This window comes from Hemitrygon akajei, chromosome 17 (genome assembly GCF_048418815.1).
Source record: "Hemitrygon akajei chromosome 17, sHemAka1.3, whole genome shotgun sequence".
NCBI lineage: Eukaryota > Metazoa > Chordata > Chondrichthyes > Myliobatiformes > Dasyatidae > Hemitrygon > Hemitrygon akajei.
In genome coordinates, this window is record NC_133140.1 from 84,897,974 (window position 1) to 84,925,228 (window position 27,255).

Genomic DNA, 27,255 nt, shown 5'->3' on the forward strand with positions numbered 1-27,255 from the left:
GAGATGACTTAAAGTATACGGGAGGATGTGCGTAGGTTATCATGAATTGGGATTGAAAAAACCTGGAAGCTCTCTTACTAAGACGGAACAGGTACATCTGGTATTATTTAGTGTCAGTTAATCAAACGTTTGTCTTAGTATAAAGTATATATTTTACCTTTCTATGAATATAAAACACTTAAGAAATGTATGTATTTCAATAATTAAACTACTATGTTGCTTAGCAATAATTGTAGCTTTCATCGGGGCAGGGCCTTTCACATGCTCCATTATTCTCACTTTATCCTTTAAAATTGTTCCAATCGTTGACCGACTGTAGCCTAACGCTTTTCCAATGATTGATGGCGTTTCACCACTTTCCGAATGCTTTATTATTTCCACTTTATTTTCAATCACGATCGTGATTATTTTCATGAACAGGAACACTGCGGATTCAGAGCTCCGCCGGGTCTTAATGTCCACCACACAGAGACAGGTTAAATAAGGTCCGGGAATCCGCTGGGTCCAAAAGACCACCGTGAACCAATCCCTCATGGATAAGGAGGGCCGACTGTATTAGATCATCTCCATGCACACGCAGGTTTTCAGATGGGATTGTTCAAATTTGTAAACAGAAACAGCATCACTGTGTTTTAACAAGAAATCCACACTAAATATCCAGATTATTTACTGGGCAAGCAAGGAAAGATGACATTGAGCAAATGAAGGCTAGTTTCAGAAAACAAATGTCATTTTTTGCCGAGAAAAGCAGTGAAAATGAAGGAAATGCCTGTGCCAACTACAAGTCTCAAAACATATTGCAGAAAAGTCCTGACGAAGGGTCTCAGCCCGAAACATTGACTATTCATTTCAACGGATGCTGCCCGACCTGCTGAGTTCATCCAGCTTGTTTGTACCCATGATGGAGATGGGTGAGTTTACAACTTTCTGCAGCTTTTTCCAATCCTGTGCAGTGGCCCCTCCATACCAGTTCTGGCAATTGTGACTTTCCAGATCTGCTCTCAGTGCTATTAATATTTCTTCAGTACTTGCACTACATCAGGGATCCAGAACTCCCAGGAGAAGCCCCAGGAATATTCCCCAACACTGAAGGGCAGCTGGTTGCACTTAGACACTCCAAAATAAGCAAGTAACTCCCCTAACCAGAAGAACAGCAGTACAAATGAAAGCAGATTTTGTATTCTCCAAATTGGAAGCACAGCAGCTCCACTCAGTTTAGTGTAGTCACTGCCTCATTCCTTTATGTGAGTATGTGGTCCTATACAGATTTTCATTAAGATACACCGCAGGACATCCTAGACTACTTCATAGACAATCCAACACCTTTCTGAAGTACGGCCAGTTTGTTAAAGGTGTACATACAACACAAACTTCCACAGACACCACTGTGTTAGCGACTTCATACTTCAATAATGACTCTGCCCCGGGGTGAATCATCTGCTCTTCCCCAGTACCACACGGTTGTTTGTTTTTACACAGCCACCTGATGGAGCCTGGTTCAACCGAGCGCACATCAGTTTAATGTTTCCCTGCAATTTCTTGAAATCAGGAACCCTAAATCAACTACAAAGTTCAGAATGCACATGTACCCGACTGCCTTTCCAGTGTGTATGTAAATAGCAATGCAGTGAGTTGAACAACTTTTCAAAAATCATCTAAGACAGAGGCTATCTTCAGGATTTTTAATGAGATCTCTTGCTTGTGAAAAGATATTACTGTTTCGAGGGCAGATGAAGAGTGGATGGATATGTGTGTCTCGTCACCGTGTGCTTCAAATCAGATCAAAATTAAACCACGCAGGAAATTATATATATAAATAAAAAACAGAAGGTGGTGGTCATACAAAATGAACTGAGCCTCCAGAGGCCAGCAAGCTTCAGATATCTGTACTGAAAATACAGGATCCCTCAAAGTTACTGGAGAGGTACAAAAAATTTAAAAGTAAATTACTAAAAGAATGATACAGAATGAAGCGCTTGATGTTGTGTAAAAGCTTAGCGAGACTCTACCCAGAGCTGGGGCTCCCAATATGGGGTCTCCAGACTCCTCAGTTAATGGTAAGGATCCATGGCATTAAAAAGGTTGGGAATCTCTGACCTAGAGCAAATGTGCTTAAAGCATCAAGCTGGAGAACAAGACTTGCATTCCCTTGTACATGAGAATGTTTCATTATCTGATTAAGTAAAATTATTAGTGTTACAGGGAAACTATTTCCTCCTTTGCAAGAGGGATGGAGGGGCTTGCCCTCTTGTTCAGATAACGAGAAAAGCTCACTGAGGGAGTGAGGACATTCCAGCTGGGTGGTTGTGAGGCAAACCATCTTCACAAGAAGGGTGGTAGCAATTTAAATTTTACTGATGAGCTTTATAGTTTCTTTTACAATATTCTTGTGGAGATAAGCAAGGTACAATAGAGTTCAGATCAGATTGAAACTTGGAAGTGGCAAAGTCAGATTGAATGGTCTTATCGTGGTCCTTGTTTGGTTTTGGGACATTAATTGAACTATCATTCCTCTCTGTGCCTTGTGGCACACTGGGTGGCAATCTTGCTGTTTCTTTAGCATTTTGTTTGTTTTTTATGAAGCCGTTGTTCATCCGACACTCAACTCAGCACAGATAGGAGCCAGCTGGATTCGATCCTTGGACCACTTGTCTCGAAGTCCTGTGCTGATGCCACTACACCACCGCCAGCACCAGTGGAGCTAATGATTCCTCAGGATGTCATAGCCCGGGGCAGGGGGGAGTAAGCTCCCACTGCCTATTAAATGCTCCCAACAACATGCGTCTCAAATAACCTCTGACATCCAAGTCCAGCTCCTGCCCTACACGTGCAATTTAGCTACTAAGCCCAGCTGAACAGTTTCTACTGGCAGGAGAAGGGACAAAGGCGGGTACTGGTGCATTAAAATTGGTTGGTTTGGGCAGATGGGACAGTCAGCTCATCTAGGAGAAGGAAGATGTTGATCTCAAACCTCCACTGCCATGCTGTTATACCTGATCATGGGGAAAGCTTCAGGACCCTGAGACAAAATCTGGAGCTGGAGTCCCTGAGGCAGCCCTACATTGAGTTCAACACTGACTGGCAACTCCTGCAATGCCACTGGTGCCAAGCTGTATTGGTCTCTGCTGTTCCTCTGGATTCATCAGCAGTGTGGAGAGGGGGAAGCTGGCTGCATGGGCAACAGCAGGTGCAAGATTATTACTTAAAGTAAAAAATCATGGGATTGGGGATAATATTCTGGCATGGGTGGAGGATTGGCTTTCTAACAGAAAACAGAGAGTTGGGATAAATGGTTTATTCTCAGACTGGCAGTTGGTGACTAGTGGTGTTCCGCAGGGGTCGGTGTTGGGACCCCAACTCTTTACAATCTATATTAATGATTTGGAGAAAGGGACTAAGTGCAACGTATCGAAGTTTGCTGATGACACAAAGATGGGAGGGAGTGTAATGAGTGCGGAGGACATTGAAACCCTGCAGGGGGACATAGATAGGCTGAGTGATTGGGCAGACATTTGGCAGATGAAATATAATACTGACAAGTGCGAGGTCTTGCACTTTGGCAGGAAAAATAATAGAGCAAGTTATTATCTAAATGGAGAGAAACTGGAAAGTGCTTCTGTGCAAAGGGATCTGGGGGTCCTGGTGCAGGAAACACAAAAAGTTAGTATGCAAGTGCAGCAGGTGGTCAAGAAGGCCAATGGAATGCTGGCTTTTATTGCTAGGGGGATGGAGTATAAGAACAGGGAGGTCTTACTGCAGTTGTACCGGGTATTGGTGAGACCACACCTGGAGTACTGCGTGCAGTTCTGGTGTCCATATTTAAGAAAGGACATACTGGCTCTCGAGGCAGTGCAGAGAAGGTTCACTAGGTTAATTCCGGGGATGGGTGGGTTGATGTATGATGAAAGGTTGAGTAGATTGGGACTCTACTCATTGGAGTTCCGAAGAATGAGAGGCGATCTTATTGAAACATATAAGATTGTGAAGGGGCTTGATCGGGTGGATGCGGGGAGAATGTTCCCAATGATGGGTGAAACTAGGACTAGGGGGCATAATCTTAAAATAAGGGGATGCCGTTCCAGGACTGAGATGCGGAGAAATTTCTTCACTCAGAGGATAGTGGGGCTGTGGAATTTACTGCCCCAGAGAGCTGTGGAAGCTACTACACTCAATAAATTCAAAACAGAGATAGACATTTTCCTGGATAAAAATGGCATTAGGGGATACGGTGAGCGAGCAGTTAAGTGGACATGAGGCTAGGTTTAGATCAGCCATGTGATCTCCTGGAACAGTTTTCGATAGCCTGGATGGGTCGGAGAGGAATTTTCCAGATTTTTTCTCCTCAATTGGCAACTTGGGTTTTTTTTTTCCCGGGTGATCACATGGGTTTGGGCGGGATGAATAATAAAATAAAATGGGCGGCATGGTGCCCTGTTGGTTGGCACTGTTGCCTTGTGGGATTCGGTGAAAACTAGAGTTAAGATTAGATCAGCCATTATCTTGTTAAATGGCGGAGCAGGCTTGAGGGGCCGATTGGCCTACTCCTGCTCCTATCTCTTATGTTCTTATGTTATGATAGCTAGGGCACAAGATCCATGGTCGCTCCTGATGAATAGGGATGGAATTAAAAGATACAGGGGTTAGCATGGGGAAGTGGAACCAATATAACAGATCATGGATAACCTCACTGAATGGCACAGCAAGCTGTGTGATGTATTCTTGCTTTCACTCCTTATGCTATGAAATTAATCCCACCTCATACAGAATTTATCTGTACCCTGCAAACCATCTTAAAGAAACCTCAAGAATTTAAAGTTTAATAAGTAAGGTAGGTTCCTACAACATTTGCCATGGGTGCCACGGTAGTGTAGCGTAGTGGTTAGTGCGACACCGTTGCAGCTTGGGGCATCAGAATCCAGAGCTCATTTCCAGTGCCGTCTGTAAGGAGGTTGTCTGTTCTCCCCATTAAGTGTAGGTTTCTTCTGGATGCTCTGGTTTCCTCCCAATTTCCAAAGATGTACTGGTTAACAGGTCAATTGGTCATTGTTAATTGACCTGTGATTAGGGTAAGTTAAATCGATAGGTTGCTGGATGGCGTGGCTCGTTGGGCTGGAAGGGCCTGTTCCCCAATGTATCTCTAAATAAATAAATGATCAAACTGACAAAGTTGAAAACCTTCATCACTTGGTCTGCCCCCCACCTTCTGAATTCCTCTTCCTTCCCAATCCTGATGAAGGGTCTCAACCCAAAATGCCCATAGATACTGCCTGACATGCTGAGCTTCTCCAGAATTCTGTGTAACTACAGATCCACAGCAGGTTAACAGTGGAAAAGGCAACTCCCTCTCTGATGCTCTCCTAATTTCAATGTGCAGGGCTGCTGTGGTATTTACTGTTAAGTCTTTGATCTTCACAACATCTCTACAGATGCCACACGACCTGCTGAGTACTTGAGCATTCTCTGGTTTTATTGCAGATGCTTGGTATCTGCAGTGTTTTGCTTTTATATAACCATATAACAATCACAGCATGGAAACAGGCCACTCGGGCCCTCCTAGTCCGTGCCGAACTCTTAATCTCACCTAGTCCCACCTACCCGCACTCAGCCCATAACCCTCCACTCTTTTCCTGTCCATATACCTATCCAATTTTACCTTAAATGACACAACTGAACTGGCCTCCACTACTTCTACAGGAAGCTCATTCCACACAGCTATCACTCTCTGAGTAAAGAAATACCCCCTCGTGCTTCCCTTAAACTTTTGCCCCCTAACTCTCAAATCATGTCCTCTCGTTTGAATCTCCCCTACTCTCAATGGAAACAGCCTATACACGTCAACTCTATCTATCCCTCTCAAAATTTTAAATACCTCGATCAAATCCCCCCTCAACCTTCTACGCTCCAATGAATAGAGATCTAACTTGTTCAACCTTTCTCTGTAACTTAAGTGCTGAAACCCAGGTAACATCCTAGTAAATCATCTCTGCACTCTCTCTAATTTATTGATATCTTTCCTATAATTCGGTGACCAGAACTGTACACAATATTCCAAATTTGGCCTTACCAATGCTTTGTACAATTTTAACATTACATCCCAACTTCTGTACTCAATGCTCTGATTTATAAAGGCCAGCGTTCCAAAAGCCTTCTTCACCACCCTATCTACATGAGACTCCACCTTCAGGGAACTATGCACTGTTATTCCTAGATCTCTCTGTTCCACTGCATTCCTCAATGCCCTACCATTTACCCTGTATGTTCTATTTGGATTATTCCTGCCAAAATGTAGAACCTCACACTTCTCAGCATTAAACTCCATCTGCCAACGCTCAGCCCATTCTTCTAACCGGCATAAATCTCCCTGCAAGCTTTGAAAACCCACCTCATTATCCACAACACCTCCTACCTTAGTATCATCGGCATACTTACTAATCCAATTTACCACCCCATCATCCAGATCATTTATGTATATTACAAACAACATTGGGCCCAAAACAGATCCCTGAGGTACCCCGCTAGTCACTGGCCTCCATCCCGATAAACAATTATCCACCACTACTCTCTGGCATCTCCCATCTAGCCACTGTTGAATCCATTTTATTACTCCAGCATTAATACCTAACGACTGAACCTTCTTAACTAACCTTCCATGTGGAACTTTGTCAAAGGCCTTGCTGAAGTCCATATAGACTACATCCACTACCTTACCCTCGTCAACATTCCTCGTAACTTCTTCAAAAACTTCAATAAGGTTTGTCAAACATGACCTTCCACGCACAAATCCATGCTGGCTACTCCTAATCAGATCCTGTCTATCCAGATAATTATAAATACTATCTCTAAGAATACTTTCCATTAATTTACCCACCACTGATGTCAAACTGACAGGTCTACAATTGCTAGGCTTACTTCTAGAACCCTTTTTAAACAATGGAACCACATGAGCAATACGCCAATCCTCCAGCATAAACCCCGTTTCTAATGACATCTGAAAGATCTCCGTCAGAGCTCCTGCTATCTCTACACAAACTTCCCTCAAGGTCCTGGGGAATATCCTGTCAGGACCCGGAGATTTATCCACTTTTAAATTTCTTAAAAGCGCCAGTACTTCCACCTCTTTAATTGTCATAGGTTCCATAACTTCCTTACTTGTTTCCCACACCTTACACAATTCAATATCCTTCTCCTTAGTGAATACCGAAGAGAAGAAATTGTTCAAAATCTCTCCCATCTCCCTCGGCTCCACACATAGCTGCCCACCCTGATTCTCTAAGGGACCAATTTTATCCCTCACTATCCTCTTGCTTTTAATATAACTGTAGAAACCTTTCGGATTTACTTCCACCTTATTTGCCAAACCAAACTCGTATCTTCTTTTAGCTTTTCTAATCTCTTTCTTAAGATTCCTTTTACATTCTTTATATTCCTCGAGCAATTCCTTTACTCCATGCTGCCAATATCTATTGTAGACATCCCTCTTTTTCCGAACCAAGTTTCTAATATCCCTTGAAAACCATGGCGCTTTCAAACCTTTAACCTTTCCTTTCAACCTAACAGGAACATAAAGATTCTGTACCCTCATAATTTCACCCTTAAATGACCTCCATTTCTCTATTACATCCTTCCCATAAAACAACTTGACCCAATCCACTCTCTCTAAATCCCTTCGCATCTCCTCAAAGTTAGCCTTTCTCCAATCAAAAATCTCAACTCTAGGTCCAGTCCTGTCCTTCTCCATAATTATATTGAAGCTAATGCTATTGTGATCACTGGACCCGAAGTGCTCCCCAACACATACATCCGTCAGCTGACCTATCGCATTCCCTAACAGGAGATCCAACACTGCCCCATCTCTAGTCGATACTTCTATGTATTGTTGCAAAAAACTATCCTGCACACATTTCACAAACTCTAAACCATCCAGCCCTTTTACAGAATGAGCTTCCCAATCTATGTGTGGAAAATTAAAATCTCCCACAATCACCACCTTGTGTTTACTACAAATATGTGCTATCTCCTTACACATTTGCTCTTCCAACTCACGCTCCCCATTAGGTGGCCTATAATACACTCCAATCAGTGTTACTACACCTTTCCCATTCCTCAATTCCATCCAAATAGTCTCCCTAGAGGAGCTCTCTAATCTATCCTTCCAAAGCACCGCCATAAGATTTTCTCGGACAAGCAATGCAACACCTCCTCCTCTGGCCCCTCCTATTCTATCACACCTGAAGCAACTAAATCCAGGAATATTTAGTTGCCAATCACACCCTTCCTGCAACCATGTTTCACTAATAGCTACAACATCATAATTCCAGGTATCAATCCACGCTTTAAGCTCATTCACCTTTCTTACAATGCTCCTAGCATTAAAATAGATACATTTAAGATATTCTCCTCCTCCTCCTCTCTTTTCATCCCTAACAATGCATTCAAATTTATTATCCTTTTCTTTCTTCTCCCCTACATCTTCGGGCTGAGCGCATCCCTTCTCCATCACCTGCCTTTCTTCCCTCACATACTGTCTACTTACTTGCTCTACTGGTGAACTAACCTCCTCTCCCATAGTTTCCTCAAATTGATTTCCGCCCCCCCATCTTACTAGTTTAAAGTCTGCCCTGTAGCCCTAGCAAACCTCCCCACTAGGATATTGGTCCCCCCCAGGATTCAAGTGTAACCCGTCCTTCTTGAACAGGTCACGCCTGCCCCAGAAGAGGTCCCAATGATCCAGAAACTTGAATCCCTGCCCCCTGCTCCAATCCCTCAGCCACGCATTCATCCTCCACCTAATTCCATTCCTACTCTCACTGTCGCGTGGCACAGGCAGTAATCCCGAGATTACTACCTTTGCGGTCCTTCTTCTTAACTGCCTTCCTAACTCCCTATACTCTCGTTTCAGGACCTCTTCTCCTTTCCTACCTATGTCATTGGTACCTATATGTACCACGACCTCTGGCTCCTCACCCTCCCACTTCAGGATATCTTGGACGCGATCAGAAACGTCCAGGACCCTGGCACCAGGGAGGCAAACTACCATCCGGGACTCCCGATCACCTCCACAGAACCGTCTGTCTGAACCCCTGACTATCGAGTCCCCTATTACTATGGTCCTCTTTCTTCTATCCCTACCCTTCTGAGCTACAGGGCCGTCCTCTGTGCCGGAGGCCCGGCCACTGTCACTTCCTCCAGGAAGGCTGTCCCCCCCAACAGTACTCAAACATGAGTACTTATTGTCAAGGGGTACAGCCACTGGGGTACTCTCTAGTACCTGCCTCTTCCCCTTCCTGACCGTGACCCACCTATCTGCCTCCCGTGGCCCCGAAGTGACCACCTGCCTGTAACTCCTCTCTATCACCTCCTCACTCTCCCCGACCAGGCGAAGGTCATCGAGCTGCAGCTCCAGGATCTCCCACATCCGACACCGAGAACAACAAGCTACCCTCACACTCATACTTCCCGAATAACTGAAAATAACAAGGAGAACTAAAAGATAAGCCTACTGTGCCCTCTTCCGCCTAAGCCCTCTCAGCCCAAGCCCTACACTCTGCTCCCGGCTCCCTCCACTGCCCTCAAACAAAGCTGCCCACTGCTTAAGGCTGCGTTCTTTTTTATATCTTCCCTCCTTCCCAGGCCTCCTTCACGCGCCTGCGCAGTGTTTTTGCTTCATGGTAAGTGAAGAGTGTCCCATTCCTCAGCACTGCACAACTTCAAAGAAAACCTCCAACTTGTTCAATTATTTTCCCTCAACCAACAACATTAAAACAGACTGGATTGTTATCGCATGACTATGTCTAACAACAAATTACAACAATGACCCACTTTGGCAAACAATTTCAAAGGCAGAAAATCACCTCAGGACATTTCTAAACCACTTATGTACAGCACAGAGACAAGCCATTTGACCCAACTCATCCATGCGACCATCAGGCACCCCTCCATTTTAACTCCAATGCCCAGCCTTCTAAGCCAAAGCAATTCAAGTGCTCACCTGGATATTACTATAAAGGCTGTTAATGACCCAGCTACAACAGCTGCCTGGGTGAGGAAAGCCTTCCTTTCTCTATTGTAACCTTGGAGTTGAACCACTAATGAGGGAGCTGCCAGTCTATGCAACCATGAAAGGGCTTTTCACTTCAAATTATTACAGTAGTTCTGCAGCTGCAGGGACTGGACTCTAGGCTAGTTTTTAACTGTTGAATAGGCTGTACATCTGCACCTTCAAGCTACGAACATGTGAACTGCAAATCACCACGACGATGGCCTAAGAATTCTTGTTATTTACCATCAGAATGGCAGGTACAGCTTCCCCCAGTATTCATTATATATTCTACACTTTCACAAGAAATCAATGCCTACAGCTTTATTCCCAAATAAGAGGCACAATTTACAAAGCTGAACTTAGGAATCTGGAATAAAAGCCATCTTTCTGAACTGTTAAGACAGTCTGAAACAAGACAAAGTGGAATGACTGTGTGACAGAGAACAAGAGTGAACAGGAGATAACTTCAGCTGTACAGTTATGTACGTGATCTCAGCATGTCCAAAAGCAAATTACATTCAATCTGATTTTTTTTAATTCAGCTATTGCTGACAGAATTTCAGCTGGTGACAAAGAGGCGTATAGAAGCAAAAAAGATCAGCTGGTTAAGTGGTGTCACAACAACAACTGTGTCAGTAAGACCAAGGAATTGACTGTGGACTTCAGGAATGGAATTCAAGGGAACACACCAGTCCTCATCGAGGGATTAGCAGTTTCAAGTTGCTGGGTGTCAACATCTCCAGGCCAAACATATTGATGCAATTACAAAGGCGTGGCTATATTTCATTAGGAGTTTGATGAGATTTGGTACGCCACCAAGGACTCTCTCAAAGTTCTACAGATGTAACACGGAGAGCATTCTAACTGGTTGCACCTCTATCTGGTATGGAGAGGCCACTGCACAGGATTGGAAAAAGCTGCAGAAAACTGAAACTCAGCCAGTTTCATCATGGGCACAAGGCACCCCAGCATTGAAGACATCTTCAAAAGGAGATGCCTCAAAAAGAGACATCCGCCATTAAAGGTCCCCATCACCTGGGGCATACCCTCTTCTTATTGCTACCATCAACGAGGCGGTACAGGAGCCTGAAGACTTACACTCAACGTTTTAGGAATAGCTTCTTCCCCTCTGCCATCAGATTTCTGAATGAACAATGAACCCATCCATGTACACCTCAGTATTTTTTTGCTCTATTTTTGCACTAATTTTTTTAATACACTGCATATATTCCTCATTGGAATTTATAGTTTTAATTATGTATTGCGAAGTACTGCTGCTACAAAACAAGATATTTCGTGACATATGCCACTGATAATAAACCTGGTTCAACGCAGGATATGCAGAAGCTAATGAAGCAGAGCCAGAAGTTTGAATACGCAGGAAATGTTTCATGTTATCGTATCACAATGACAAGTGAAGGGAATCATTTGTCTGCATACAAAATCAGTAGGTGAATAGTGTAACTGCACTGCTGTACTTCAGTTGTCTTCAGAAGGTTCCTCACAGCATCAACCTTTGAAATAAATAATAATATTTCATAAGGAATCACTAAAAAGACAAAAGGGCAGAATTGAGCCATTCGTCCTATAATATTAGCTCCACCAATCCATCAAGGCTAATAATTAACCCTTCAACCCCATTCTCTTGCTTCCCCCCCCCCGCCCCCCCAATAACCTTCCACATCCTGACTAATCAAGAACCCATCACAGTCCACTTTAAATATACCCAATGACTTGGCCTCTACAGTGTCTGTGGCAATGAATTTTACATTTTTACTACTCTCTGATGAAAGAAATTCCTCCTATTCTCTTTTCTAAAAGGACATTTCTCTATTCTGAGGCTGATCCCCCTGATCCTAGACTCCCCCACTGTAGGAAATATCCTCTTCACATCCACTAAATCTAGGCCTTTCAATATGCGATGGGTTTCAATGAGAACCTCCCCCCCACCCCTATTCTTCTAAGCTCCAGTGAGTAGACCTGAATGTAACTATACAGATGATCTGCATTATTCAAGAGACAGAACTTTGGTTTATACAATACTCCATGAAACCTCACATCATGCCATTTCACTTCTGAGTCGAAATCTTTGTGATAATTCAAGAAATAAGGTACCAAAATATACATCAAGCTTACAGAAACCACAATGAGGGGAGGGTTTAAACTAATTTGGCAGGGGGGTGGGAAGTGACTCGGGATAGGACAGATGGTAAAAAGGCAAAGATAGCATACAGTCAGACTGTCAGGAAAGGCAGGCAGTTGATAGAAAAACTGCAGCCAGCAGGGTGCGTATTAGTGCATTAGGGATGCAGAATCAAAAAAGGTAGCAAACACATTACTCAAAGTGTTATTTATTATTCTCTAAGAAATAAGGTGGATGATCTAGTTGCACTATTATAGATTGTCAGGTATGATGTGGCCATCACTGAATCGTGGCTGAAGGATGGTTGTAGCTGGGAGCTGAATGTCCAAGGTTACATGCTGTACTGGAGGGATAGGAAGGTAGGCAGAGGTGGTGGTGTGGCTCTGCTAGTAAAGAATGGCATCAAATCATTAGGAAGATGTGACATAGGATAGAAAAATGTTGAATCCTTGTGGGTTGAGTTAAGAAACTGCAAGGGTAAAGGGACCCTGATGGCAGTTATATACAAGCCTACCAACAGTAGCTTGGTTATGGACCCCAAATTACAATGGGAAATAGAAAAGGCGTGTCAAAAGGGCAATGTTATAATAGTCATGGGAGATTTCAACATGCAAATCGATTGGGATCTCAAGAGAGTGAGTTTGTTGAATGCCTAAGAGATAGTTTTTAGAGCAGTTTATTGTTGAGTCTACTAGGAGATACCGGCTTGGGTGTTACCTAATGAAGCATTCGGTGATTAGGGAGCTGAAGGTAAAAGAACCCTCAGGAGGCAGTGATCACAATATGATTGAGTTCAACCTGAAATTTGGTAGGGAGATAATGAAGTCTGAAGTAGTAGTATTTCAGTGGAAAAAAAGGAAATTACAGTGGTATGAGAGAGGAGTTGGCCAAAGTAAATTGGAAGAAGATGCTGGCAGGGATTACAGTGGAGCAGCATTGGCTTGATTTTCTGGGGAAAATGAGGAAGATATAGGATAGATGTATTATAGTCAAAGAGCAAAATATTACAACTGTGGCTAACAAGAAAATTCAAAGCTAATGTAAAAGCAAAAGAGAGGGCATGCAAGAAAGCAAAAATTAGCAGGAAGACAGGATTGAGAAGCTACAGAGAGCAACTAAAAGAATCATTAGGAGGGAAAAATGAAATATGAAAGCAAGTTAGCAAACAACATCAAAGTGGATAGTAAAAGGTTTTTCAAATATGTAAAAATAAAAGGGAGATGAGAGTGGATATGGGACCATTAGAAACTGAGGCTACAGAAAAATAATGGGGAGCAAGGAGATGGCAGAAGAACCAAATGAGTATTTTACATCAATTTTCACTGTGGAAGACACTAGCAGTGTGCCAGATGTTGAAGGGTGTGAGGGAAGAGAAGTGATTGCAGTTACTATTACAAGAGAGAAGATACTCAAAAAGCTGAAAGACCCAGAGGGTTCCCAAAGAGGTAGCAGTAGAGATTGTGGAGGCGTTAGTAATGATCTTTCCGAAATCTTTGGACTCTGGCATGGTGCCAGAGGACTGGAAAGTTACAAATGTCACTCTACTTTTTAAGAGGAATGCAGCAGAAAGGAAATTATAGACCAGTTAACCTGACCTCAGTGATTGGGAAGATGTTCAGAGTCAATTATTAAGGATGAGGTGATGGAGTACTTGGTGACACAGGACAAGATAGTACAAAGTCAGCATGGTTTCCTTCAGGGAAAATCCTGCCTGACAAACCTGTTGGAATTCTTTGAGGAGATTACAAGTAGGATAGATAAAGGGGATTCAGTGGATGTTGTATATCTGGACCTTCAGAAGGCCTTTGACAAGGTGCCACATACAAGGTTGCTTACCAAGTTAAGAGCCCATGGTATTATAGGAAAGTTACTAACGTGGTTAGAGCATTGGCTGATTGGTAGGAGGCAGCGAGTGGGAATAAAAGGATCCTTTTCTGATTGGCTGCCAGTGACTAGTGGTGTTCTGCAGGGGTCAGTGTTGGGACCACTTCTTTTTATGCTATACATAAATGATTTAGATGATGGAATCGAAAGCTTTGTTGCCAAGTCTGCAGATGTTATGAAGATTGGTGGAGGGGCAGGTAGTGTTGAGGAAACAGGTTGGCTGCAGAAGGACTTAAGACAGATTAGGAGAATGGGCAAGAAAGTGGCAAATAAAATACAATGTTTGAAAATACATGGTCATGCACTTTGGTAGTAGAAATTAAATGCGCAGACTATTTTCTAAACTAGGAGAAAATCCAAAACTCTGAGACACAAACGGATTTGGGAGTCCTTGTGCAGAACACCCTAAAGGGTGCAGGTTGAGAAAATGGTGAGGAAAGCAAATGCAATGTTAGCATTCATTTCAAGAAGTCTAGTATACAAAAGCAGGGATGTGATGCTGAGGCTTTAAAAAGCACTGGTGAGTATTCTGATGAGTTTTGGACTCCTCATCTAAGAAAAGATGAGCTGGCATTGGAGAAGGGTCAGAGGAGGTTCACAAGGATGATAATGGGAATGAAAGGCTTATCATACTAGAAATATTTGGTGGCTCTGGGTCTGTACTCGCTAGAATTTAGAGGGATGAGGGGAGATCTCATTGAAACCTTTTGAATGTTGAAAGGATGTTTCCCATGGTGGGGGAGACTAAGACAAGAGGGCACAGCCTCAGAATACAGGAGCATCTATTTAAAACTGAGATGTGGAAAAATTTCTTCAGCCTGAGGCTGGCGAATTAGTTCGTAATTGGAAATGGTATGAAAGGTTACAGAGAAAAGGCTGGAGAGTGAGGCTGAAAGGAAGTAAAAAAGGATCAGCCATGATTGAATGGCGGAGCACACTCAATGGGCCAATTGGCACAATTCTGCTCCTATGTCTTATGGTCTACAACAGATATTGCGTTGTCAACCATCCTGTTAGTGTTGGTTAAGATTCTAACCCAATGATGCTTCAATCACTTCTCATCTCGTCCATACTGATTTACTCCTTGCTGGGATTTACATTTTCCTCATGGTAGTGTTGTGGTTAGCTCGATGCTATTATAGCTCAGGGAATCAGAGTTTAGAGTTCAATTCTGGCATCCTCTGTAAGCAAGTTTGTACGTTATTTCCCATGTGTGCGTGGGTTCATTGCTGCCCTAAATGTCAGCAGTGTAACAGGCAGGGCAATAAGTCAATAACTTGTCCAGGATTAGGCTGGGGATAAATAGGTGGATTGCTGGCTGGTGCAGCTCATTGGGCCAGAAAGACCTGTTCCATACTGCACCCTTAAATCAATAAATTTCACTCAGAAAAGTTGCATTTGGAAGTTATTATCAACAGAGAACATCCAGCTTGGCTGAGAGCTGCTCTGTTAAAGTATGATGCACGATGCAAAAAGGCTTCTCGAATAGTATTCCCCATCTTAATTCCCTGGAATCTGGAAACAGTGCCTAGTGGCTTAACTAAAGGTTAACGAGATGTACAAGATACCAAAGGAATGCAGACACCATAAAAGATTAGAAAAAGACTCCAAAGCTGTGGAAGGATTGGAAAACCAGGATGAGAGGTTTAACTTTGTCATACAATTGAGAGTCAATGCAATTTAGTGACAAATGGGGATTTTAAACACAAGAGATTCTTCAGGTACTAGAATCCAAAGCAACACACACAAAATAATGGAGGAACTTAGCAGGTCAAACAGAGCGGAGGGGAGTAAACAGTCAGCGTTTTGGGCCAGGACTGATGAAGGGTCTCACCCTGAAATATTGACTGTTCATTCCTTTCCATAAATGGGGATTTTAATACAATTCTAGATTTCAGCTTTAAGGTTTAGTTTTAACAACTCAAGACAGCCCTCTAGTGCTCAGGACCCTGCCTGAAGACCGGAAAAATGCTACTGATTTTAAAACTATACAACAGCACGAGATCTGAGATACAGTAATTACACTGAATTCAGAGTCTCATATGAACAAGATTCAATTAGTCACTGAAACTTCATTACACTGAGACTTGTCTCGCCTCCCAACCATTACTCAAACAAAATGTGATCCAAAGTAGATGAATTGCACATGGTCACACTCAAGTTATTTAATCATAGTTAAGTGCTCACTGGAGTAATGGAGCTGTAAGTGCTTTAGGACTTTCAGCCTCCACTCTCAGCAAGTTCAACCAAAGGTCAAAGAACTGCCTGGTGTGGTGAGCTTTTAAAAATCAATTTCAATTATTATTTTTTTTAACTCCGAAGTAAGTAACAAAGGAGCAATTTTTGTAACTAGGGAAATTTCCAGAGTGCTAGAAGCCATATTAAAGTACAATATTCTATCCTCTCAATCCTTTTTTGTTAAACTTCAGCTTCCTTCATGGCCAGTAACAGATCCAATTCTGAGAAGGGAATTATCTGAAAACAGTTTGGACACTTCAGTCAGTAATGTTGTTTGTCCCTCTACCTGACCCCACCCATACAGGTATGGGAACAATGGAATTATATTTGTATGTGCATTTCAAAAGCATCATTTTGTGCCGTGTGTATAACATCAGCAAACATGCTCTATGACCATGAACGTTCTTAGCAAATTCTCCAGAAGTGGTTTGCCGTGCCTTCTGGGCAGTGGCTTTCCAAGAGAGGTGACCCCAACCATTATCAATATTTTCAGATAGTATAACTAGGACCTGTGATGTGCACCAGTTGTTCATACGACCATCCACAACCTGCTGCCACGGCCTCACGTGACCCTGATCGAGGGGAGGGGGAATGCGTCAGGGTGGGGCTAAGCAGGTGCTACACCTTATCCAAGAGGGAAGGAGTGAGGACTGCCTTACACCTCTTTTGGTAGAGACATATCTCCACCCCACCACCAAATATGTATTTAGATTCACAAAAACATTCTGGTGTTACACATTTCAATTTGACTTCCCAATCCTATTCTGGCATGTCAGCCATGGCCTCCGCTACTTCCATGATGAGGCCAAACTCTCACTGGAGGAACATCCACCTGGGTAGCCTCCAACCTGATAACACGAACATTGATTTCTCTAACCCAGTAATTTCACTCCACCACTTGTTTTTCTCCCTTATTCTATTCCCTATTCCGATTCCCCTCTCCCCTTCTCTTCTCCTCACCTCCCTCTGGTTCCCCTCCTCCTTCCCTTTCCCCCATGGTCCACTCTCCTCCCCCATCAGGTTCCTCCTTCTTCAGCCCTTTACCACTTCCACCTATCAACACCTAGTTCCTTACTTCATCACCCTCCTTGGGTCTCACCTATCACCTGCTGGCTTGTACTCTTCCCTCTCCAGACCCCCACACTTTCTTATTCTGGCTTCTGATTCCCTTCCTTTCCAGTCCTGATGAAGGGTCTCAGCCTAAAACATTGACTATTAATTCCCCTCCATAGATGCTGCCTGACCTGCTGAGTTCCTCCAACATTTGTACGTTTTCCTCAAAAATCTCATGCAGCCGCACATCTTCTGTGGCTCTGTGTATTTTCATCAAGTAGGTTGTGAGACAACGTCTCAGCCTGAAATTCGAGTACAAGCTTTATTTGTGAAATGGATTGTTTGCGTCAATTACCACAGTCTGAGGATGTGCTGGGGGCAGCTTGCAACGTCACCATGCTTCTGGCAGCTACACAATACACTCACAACTTACTATCCTTAACTCATATGTCTTTGGAATACGGGAGGGAACTGGAGCATAAGGAGGAAACCTATGTGGCCATGGGGAGAATGTACAAAATCCTCACGGATCACTGTACTGTAGCTGCGATGCTATTGTACCTAGGTTGACACTCACTCTGCAATGCCGAGAACGCACTAACCAGCAGAATTAGTGAGTTTATACACAGTCTGTCTCCCTGTCAGGTGGATGTAAACACCTTTTCAAAGACTAATGGAGTCATATCCTGGTCAATACCTATCCCACCATCAAAGCAACACAAAAACCACCACCTGGATGTAGTCACACTGTGTCTGGAGGATTTTTTGCATGAAAAATGGTCATTGCATTTCCAACAATACAGTGGCAACACTTCAAAAAGCATTTTGTTGGCTGAATTCATCCATCAAGTGTGTTCCTTAAAAATAGAAAAACACTAATTAAATGCAAGTCCTCTCTTTCCTTGGATGAATTTTCTTGGTATTTAGAGCAAAACAAAATTCTGAAGTCATGTATTAATAGCACAGAATCACTTTGAAATGATGTGGCATTCAGTAAGATCAAGAGAAAGGAGTTCAATCAACTAGAACCAGCGAGGCACAAAATCATAACCAGCATTGAAAGTGAAAATGAGGAACTCTTCCCAAAGAGGGTAGATTTTAAGCAAAGTCCATTGAAATTATCATGGCAAGAATCAACAGCCTTTTTAATTTGAAGTCCAGCAATGTAAAGCAACACAAAAGTCGAATGGAGCTATAAAGCAGTTATTTGGTGTAATGGTGTACTAGCATTGACAGTACAAATCGTTATAACTTTCCCTGATTAGAATATCAAAATCACTGGTATATAACAAATTTTGTGACTTAAAAAAAGACATTCTATCTTTAAGGAACACACATGATGGACGAACTCATCAGATCAGGCAGCATCTATGTCAGTGAGACGAAAGAGCCAATTGTGGACTTCAGGAAGTGTAAGACGAGAGAACACATATCAATCCTCATAGAGGGGTCAGAAGTGGAGAGAGTGAGCAGTTTCAAGATCTCTGAGGATCTAACCTGGTCCCAACATATCAATGTAGTTATAAAGGAAGGCAAGACAGCTGCAATACTTCATTGGGAATTTGAGGAGATTTGGCATGTCAACAAATACACTCAAAAACTTCTGTGGTTGTACAGTGGAGTGTATGCTGACAGGCTGCATCACTGTCTGGTATGGAGGGACTACTGCACAGGACCAAAAGAAGCTGCAGAAGGTTGTAGATCTGGTTGGCTCCATCTTGGGTACTAGCCTGCAGGGTGCCCAGGACATCTTCATGAAGCGGTGTTTCAGAGAGGCAACGTCCATTGTTGAGGACCTCCAGCACCCAAAGTGTGCCCTTTTCTCACTGTCGCCATCGGGTAGGAGGCCAGAAGGCACATACTCAATGATTCAGGAAAAGTTTCTTACCTTCTGCCATCTGATTCCTAGATGGACATTGATTCTTTGGACAATATCTCACTTTATTTTTAAATATATAGTATTTCTGTTTTTGCACGTTTTTTGAATCTGTTCAATGTGCGTACACTGTAGTTGATGATTTACTTGTTTGTTCATTATTATTTATTATTATTATGTCTTCTCTACTAGATTATGTATTGCATGGAACTGCTGCTGTTGTTAACAAATTTCACGTCACATGCTGGTGATAATAAACCTGATTCTGATTCTGAATAAATAGTGACGTCAGCAGGACTGGAAAGGAACAGGGAAAATTCCAAAATAAGAAAGAGAAGAAAAGGGGTGGGGATGGAGGAGGGATGGATGAAAGGATGAAGTAAGAAGCTGGGAGGTGATAGGTGGAAAAAGAGGGGAAAGTGGATGAAGGAAGAAAGGGGAGGAGGAGGGGCATTTTAAGGAAGCAGTGCAATATTTTTAAATATAGAGAAAACAAATTTTATTTGACGGTGGGAGAAACTGGTAGAGAAATCTGTTCCTACTATTGGCTCTTGTTGTGCATAAACTGCTGCTGTGTTTTCCTCACACCACTTCCAGAACACAAAGTCCTCCATTAGCTGTGAAACCATCTGGAAATGACCCATGGCCAAGAAATACACCAAAATACATATACTAAACTTTGTTCATGCTTACTGTGTGATGGTTATAGCAAATGTATGTCTCACTGATGAGGGAAATGACTGCATCCTGACCCGTTCTGCGAGCCCCTGAATCCAAAGTCCCAGGTCCCTGCAGCACTTACCTTTCGGAGTTCCCGATGTGATCGGCGGCACTGCAGTCACCATATTTGTTCCACCCGGTTGCCGTGGGGTCCTGGGAGAGCCACCTGGTTGCCTTGGAGTGTCCTGGTAGAAATCACAGTAGAACAGGGCATCAATATTGCTTTTCCACCACACCCCCCCCCCACATTTTCAGAATCTGGGTGGCTATTGGCAATACCAGTATTTAATGTCCATAGCTAACTGAGAGACACCTAATAGATTTTAACAACCATAACTAATCTCACCTTCTTGGGTTGAGGGCATACTTCCCAAATTTGGCATTTGACGCTGAGCTTGGTATAAGACCAACATGGCAATAACCATCTTTACCCAACACCAGAGTTGCCTTAATTATCAGTTCTCAACAGAAAATCTACGTTTCAGGAGTATGAGCAACCAAAATTTGCAGATGCTGGAAATCTGAAATAAATAGTAAGTGCTGGAAACACTCGGCAGGCCAGTCAGCATTTGCGGGAAGAGGCATGGAAATCACTCTCTGGCCTGAAAATGCTTTGGAACACCCCACAGCAGTGAAGGATGCAACATAACAGGTATTTGCTTTCCTTCTGTCAGGAGAGTGATTCTAGCATAGAACCTAGAACACTACAGCACAGTACAGGGCCTTTGGTCAATAATGTTGTGCTAACCTATTATCCTACTGAAAGATCAATCTAATCCCTCGCTCCACATAGCGCTCCACTTTACATTCATCTACGTGTCTATCTAAGAGTATTTTAAATATCCCCAATGTATCTCCCTCTACCACACACACACACCACTATGTAAAAGCCTACTTCTGACAGCCTCAGAACTTTCCTCCAATCACCTTACAATTATGTCCTCATATTTAGCTATTTCCAGCCAGGAAAGGTCTTTGGTTGTCCACTCTATCTATGCCTCTTCTTGTATAACCTCAAATCACCTCTCATCCTCCTCCTCTGCAAAGAAAAAGCCCTAGCTCAATCTATCCTCACAGGACATGCTCTCTTATCTCCTCTACACTCTTTTTAAAGCTTTCACATCCTTCCAATAACAAGGTTGATCCCAATTGAACACAATAGAATTTTATAGATCTGAAATATTAACTTGTGGCTCCAAGCTCAATCCTCTGACTAATAAAGGCCAACACAATAAATGCCTTCTTAACCACCCTATGAAGTTGTGCAGCAACTTTGATGGATCTATGGACATGGACCTCAAGATCCTTCTGTTCCTCCACGCTGAAAAGAATCTCATCATTAACCTTGTACACTGCCTTCCAATTATAACTTCAAAAGTGTATCACTTCACACTTTTCCATAAGACCATAAGACGTAAGAGCAGAATCAGGCCATTTGGTTCATCCAGTTTGCTCCGCCATTCAATCATGGCTGATCCTTTTTCTTGTTTCCTCCTGAACCCCAGTTCCCGGCCTTCTCCCCATAACCTTTGATGCCGTGTCCAATCAAGAATCTATCAATCTTTGCCTTAAATACACACAACAACCTGGCCTCCAAAGCTGCATTTGGCAACAAATTCCACAAATTCACCACCCTTTGGCTAAAGAAATTTCTCCGCATCTGTTTTGAAAGGGCACCCGCTATCCTGAGGCTGTGCCCTCTTGCCCTAGACTCTCCCCACCATGGGAAACATCCTTTCCACATCTACTCTGTCTAGGCCTTACAACATTCGAAAGGTTTCAATGAGATCCCTTCTCATCCTTCTGAATTCCAGTGAGTACAGATCCAGAGCCATCAAACACTCCTCGTATAATAACCCTTTCATTCCTGGAACATAGAAACATAGAAAATAGGTGCAGGAGTAGGCCATTCGGCCCTTCGAGCCTGCACCGCCATTCAGTATGATCATGGCTGATCATCCAATTCAGAACCCTGTACCTGCTTTCTCTCCATACCCCCGATCCCTTTAGCCACAAGGGCCATATCTAACTTCCTCTTAAATATAGCCAATGAACCGGCCTCAACTGTTTCCTGTGGCAGAGAATTCCACAGATTCACCACTCTCTGTGTGAAGAAGCTTTTCCTCATCTCGGTCCTAAAAGGCTTCCCCTTTATCCTTAAACTGTGACACCTCGTTCTGGACTTCCCCAACATCGGAAACAATCTTCCTGCATTCAAACATCCTTGTGAACCTCCTCTGGACCCTCTTCAATGCCAGCACATCTTTTCTTAAGATGAGGGGAACAAAACTTTTCACAATACTCAATGTGAGGCCTCACCAGTGCCTTATAAAGCCTCAGCATCACATCCTTGCTCTTGTAATTCTCAGCTTCTTGAAATGAATGCTAAAATGGCATTTGCCTTCCTCACCACTGACCCAACTCTATCTGCCACCTCTTAGCCCAGTTCTGCATCCTATCAATGTCCCACTGTAAGCTACAACAACCTCTTACACTACACTAATACGAAGCAAAGGAATTTTCAGAAATTTATAACTAAATATTATGGAGAATAGAAAATGTATTTCTGTTCTGATAATATTTAATACTTTACACAAGGAACATTGCTTTGTATCTCTGAAGGGTCTCAGCTCAAAACATTGACTCTTTATTCACTTCCACAGATGCTGCCTGACCTGCTGAGACCCCCAGCATTTTGTGTGAGTCGCTTTAGTTTTCCAGCACCCGCAGAATCGCACTGTGTTTTTATTTTTATCTCTCCACAATTACCAGTTGACCTCCTGAGTGTTTCCTGTGTACTTTTTTTTAATAGTAGTATATACAGTAGGTATTAACATTTCAAAACACTTCATGCTCAATATCACACTCAAGGGTCAGTAATTTTAAAAATTTTCAAAACGGCTGGAGAGTGAGAATTTTCAGTGGGCTGAAATGCGGATTGCTTAGCCTGAGTGGTTCGGGTAGAGACAGTTTCAGCTTGTAAATGGATCTGAAGTGAGGGAAGATACAAGCTTATGATATATCAAAAGAGTGAATATAATTATGCGCAGCACACACACACAATGCTGGAGGAACTCAGAAGGTTGGGCAGCATCCATGGAGGGGAATAAACAGTGGACATGTTGGACCAAGACCCTTCATCAGAGCTGGAAAGGAAGGGGGAAGGAGCCGGAATAAGGTGGTGAGGGAAGGGGGAAGGAATACAAGAACTCCAAACTCTGACACCCCAAGCTGTAAAAGTGACTTCCTAATCACTACACCAATGTGGCACCCCAATGTACAATGGAGCAGAGACACTTCTGAGATTTGTCCAAATCCAGAGGCAATTATTGTATGGAAATTAATATCCCAGAGGAGTATGTTTGCTTTTGACAGTTTATCTTTCCATTCATACTTACAGCAGGCCTTGAAGGTGTGGCTGGCTGTTTGGCGAGAAGAGACTGCAAGAGAAAAAGTATGTCATGTTAGTGTTGCATTCCACTGTTTATTCTTAGACTGTTTGATATTTTCTTTGCAGTTTAACAATTCATTGTCTGCTTGAATCTTATATCATTAGCTTATATACAAGAAAACAACCTGGTATATTTCCTAGTGGTTGTAGTATGTACACACAGTTGTTCATTGTGCTCCCCTAGTGGTTACACCAGTATGATTCTGGAAGCTTCTCTTGGTGCTGTATTACTGAATAGGAGCTTTCTCATTGGTCAGCTCTTATCTACATATTTGAATGGAACTTTCCTCATCTGTATTACAAAAAAGAGCTGCCCCATGCTGAGCACCATCTTAATTTTTTTTACTCTCCCCCTCTTCAATTAGTAGACCTCTGTCACGGCCTGTTTTCAACTCTCTGTTCTATTAACACTTAATAAAACAATTATGAAGCAACAAGTTTTGTGCCTTTTTCTTTACTTCTGTAAGAGCCTTGGATTAAAACACCAGGATCCAACATTAGAATATACTGGGAAGGAGTGGCAGTCTTACTACAGGCAGAAAGGAAAAATCCTCACTACAGCTTCATCCTGTTCAGTCTGACACAAATGTAAGCAGAGTCAAAGTAGCTATATTTTGCACATAACCCAATTTTACATGTTTAAAGAAGGCGGGGAGGAAAAGATTTCAATGAATCATATTGTTGGTGATGGATTGACAATGGAGAGACTGGCTGACAATCCAATGGTTTGATCAATAAAGCAGAAAATGCAGGCTCATGGGAAGTTCTGGCCACATGAACGCAGAACAGTACAGCCTAGTACAGGCACTTCTTCCCACAATGTTGTGACGACCTTTTAACATCCTCTGAGATAAATCTAACACTTGCCTCCGACATAATCCTTTTTTTTGTGTATCAACCCTGTGCCAAATTGGTCATTGAAATAACAAAGTTGCCAATTTCGTCTGAAGAGGAAAATCTGTTAAAATAATTTCCTTGCCCTTCCACTCAGCACACAGATCCTGGATTTTATCTGGATATTAAAAACAGAGACTATGTCATGATGGAAGAGAGGATGTAGCTGTCACAGGAAGAGAGAACATGGTCAAAATCTCCACACACACCTAACAAAGACTGTTTACATTGATTGAAATGTTAAACGGTTTTTAAATTTTCATTCCCAGGATGTGAATAACAACAGTAGTGCTTAGATTTAATAACCAGTCCTAAATGCAGAAGAGAACAACACTAATAACCCAGAGCGCAAGATAAATGTCCTTCCCTGAAACACATTGGTGAATCAGTCGAGTTTTTCAGAACAATCATGTAGCTCCATGGTCAACATTACTCACATGAGCTTTTCACCTCGCATGCATCACCACCGGGTATGGAGGGGACACTGCACAGGAGCTGCAGTAAGTTGTAAACTCAGCCAGCTCCAACATGGGCAGCATCCAGGACACCTTTAAAAGGCGATGCCTCAAAAAGGCAGCATCCATCACGAAGGACCCCCATCACCCAGGACATGCCCTCTTCTCACTGCTACCATTAAATAAGAGGAGCCTGAAGAAACACACTCAACATATCAGGAACAGCTTCTTCCTCTCCACCATCTGAAGGGACAACGAACGCTGCCTCAGTATTTTTCCCATTATGTATTGCAATATATTGCTGTCACAAAACAACACATTTCATTATATACGCCAGTGATATTAAACCTGATTATTATTTAATTCATTGTGTTTACATTCCCAGGCTGCCAAGGAGAGATTTGAACATACCTCTGAATCAATAACTCCAGATAGAGTTTCATTAACAACCTCTACACTACTGCATGTTTTAGAGTACTTCCATACCACAGAAGTGAGCCTTTGCCTCAAGCTGCTGATGTTCTGCCAGCTTTCCAAAAGTTGTGACTCCACGAAGCACATTTTCAGTAACTCCATTCTAGGGACACACTGCCCGTCGCACCAATACTAGAAAGCGAGCAGATGCTCTTTCACTAGAATCCAAATTAAACCAGCCGCAATGTGCAAGAAGCAGATTTAAAATACAGACTTCAAATGCCGCGGGGCCTCGTCCTGTCCACCACAGCAATCTCCTCCAGATATGGCCAATGCTCCACCTCTGCTAGCCGAATCTTCCTAACCTCTGGAATTCCCCCTCTTCACTGTCTCCCACTCCTCTACTAAGATACTTAAAATCTAACACAAGAGAGATTTCAATCATCAGTCCAAATACCACATGGCACTCAATATACTTAAAACCTAACACAAGAGAGATTTCAATCATCAGTCCAAATACCACATGGCACTCAATATCAAACTACTATTGTCACATGTACCAAAGTACAGTGAATAAACTGTTTTTGCAGACCATTTCATTGCAACAGTGCAATGAGGGAAAACAATAACATAATGCAAAATAAATTTAAATTATTATGGTAATAATGATCCTGTGAAGCACAAACATAGAACAGTACAGGAACAGATCCTTCAGCCCACAAAGGTGTGCTGAACTAAATATTGGTATTCAAAATGGTCAACTAAACAAATCCATTCTGTCTACACAAAGTCTATATCCTTCCATTTTCTGCATTCATGTGCCTAAGGGCTTGTTAAATGCCTATATCATAATTGCCTCCACAACCACCCCAGGCAGCACATTCCAGGCACCCACCACACTGAAATAATCCTGTCATGCCCATCTTTGAACTTGCCCCCTCTCAGCACAAATACATGCTGTGGATATTTTGCAACCTTGAATTTAAAACAGATACTGTTGTCAGCAGTACTCAACTGGCAAGAGGATCAACAGGGCTTTCCTTCCCCCTATTTGCAACATTTACTAGGAGCACTGCAGACAAAGGGCTCGAAGTATTGTTGAGGATCCCTACTATCCATCCCACAATCCCTTTTACCTACTACCATTGGGAGCATCAGGACTAGGTCTGCCAGAATGGTTAACAGTTTCTTCCCCCTGACTGTGAGACTAATGAATACCCTGCCACTACTGAGATCATTAGGACAATAAACAGTTTACTGTACTGTTTACAAGTGCTGCATACTTCATACATATTTTATTAACTTATTTGTGGTATATTTTATGTGTGATATGTTTTGTGGGTGCACTGCAGTTCAGAGGAACATTGTTCCATATATATCTACAGTCAATAAACTTGAACAAAGATGGAATATTCACCATCACCAGCAGAGGGCAACCAACACCAGAAATAAATACCAGGCCAGAACGACCATGGCCCACTGAAGGCAATCTGTGACTTTAGTGACTGTGGTAGTACAAGCTTACCTGCTGCTTCATGAGAAAAACCTGCTCATCCTCTGAGGCCACTTCTTTATCGTGGACCGGCTGGAAAAGGAGATTAAGAGTGAGCGTTGAACAGTTGTAATCCCAGTGCCAGCCAACCACAGACAGCAATGAACAGCACAGAAATAGACCCTTCATCTCATCATGAACTACCTTCCTTTTATTTTTCCCACATTCAAGTCAAAGTCCCTCCAGATTCTACCACTCACATACTCACTAGGAGAAATTTACTTTGGTAAGGCACCTTCTCTCTGTGACCTCGTGGGTTTCCTCCCCACGTTCTAAAGTTGTATGGGTTGGGGTTGCTAAGTGTGGGAAGTGTAGCAATAGTTGCAGGCTACCCCCAGCACATCCTTGGACTGTGTTGGTCATTGATGGAAACACATTACACTGTATGTTTTGCTGTACGTATGACAAAGCCTACTTTTTATCTTTCAAGTTAATCCACAAACTTGCCTGTCTCTGGAAGGAAACCTGCGAAACCACAACACTTCAAGAGAGAATGCGCAATCTCCACACAGGCAGCACCCAAGGTCAAGATCAAA

The 27,255-nt window shown here is 42.7% G+C and overlaps 1 protein-coding gene across 1 annotated transcript in view; it reads right to left on the bottom strand.

Annotated features, from left to right (window-relative positions):
* dync1li2 (dynein, cytoplasmic 1, light intermediate chain 2) overlaps positions 1-27,255 on the bottom strand; it is a 139,926-nt gene that overhangs the window by 25,362 nt on the left and 87,309 nt on the right. The window contains exons 9-11 of the mRNA XM_073070436.1: positions 26,693-26,752; positions 23,352-23,393; positions 20,036-20,138 (exon numbers count right to left, since the gene is read on the bottom strand). Of these exons, the coding sequence (XP_072926537.1) occupies positions 20,036-20,138; positions 23,352-23,393; positions 26,693-26,752 (205 nt within the window). The remainder of the gene's footprint in view (positions 1-20,035; positions 20,139-23,351; positions 23,394-26,692; positions 26,753-27,255) is intronic.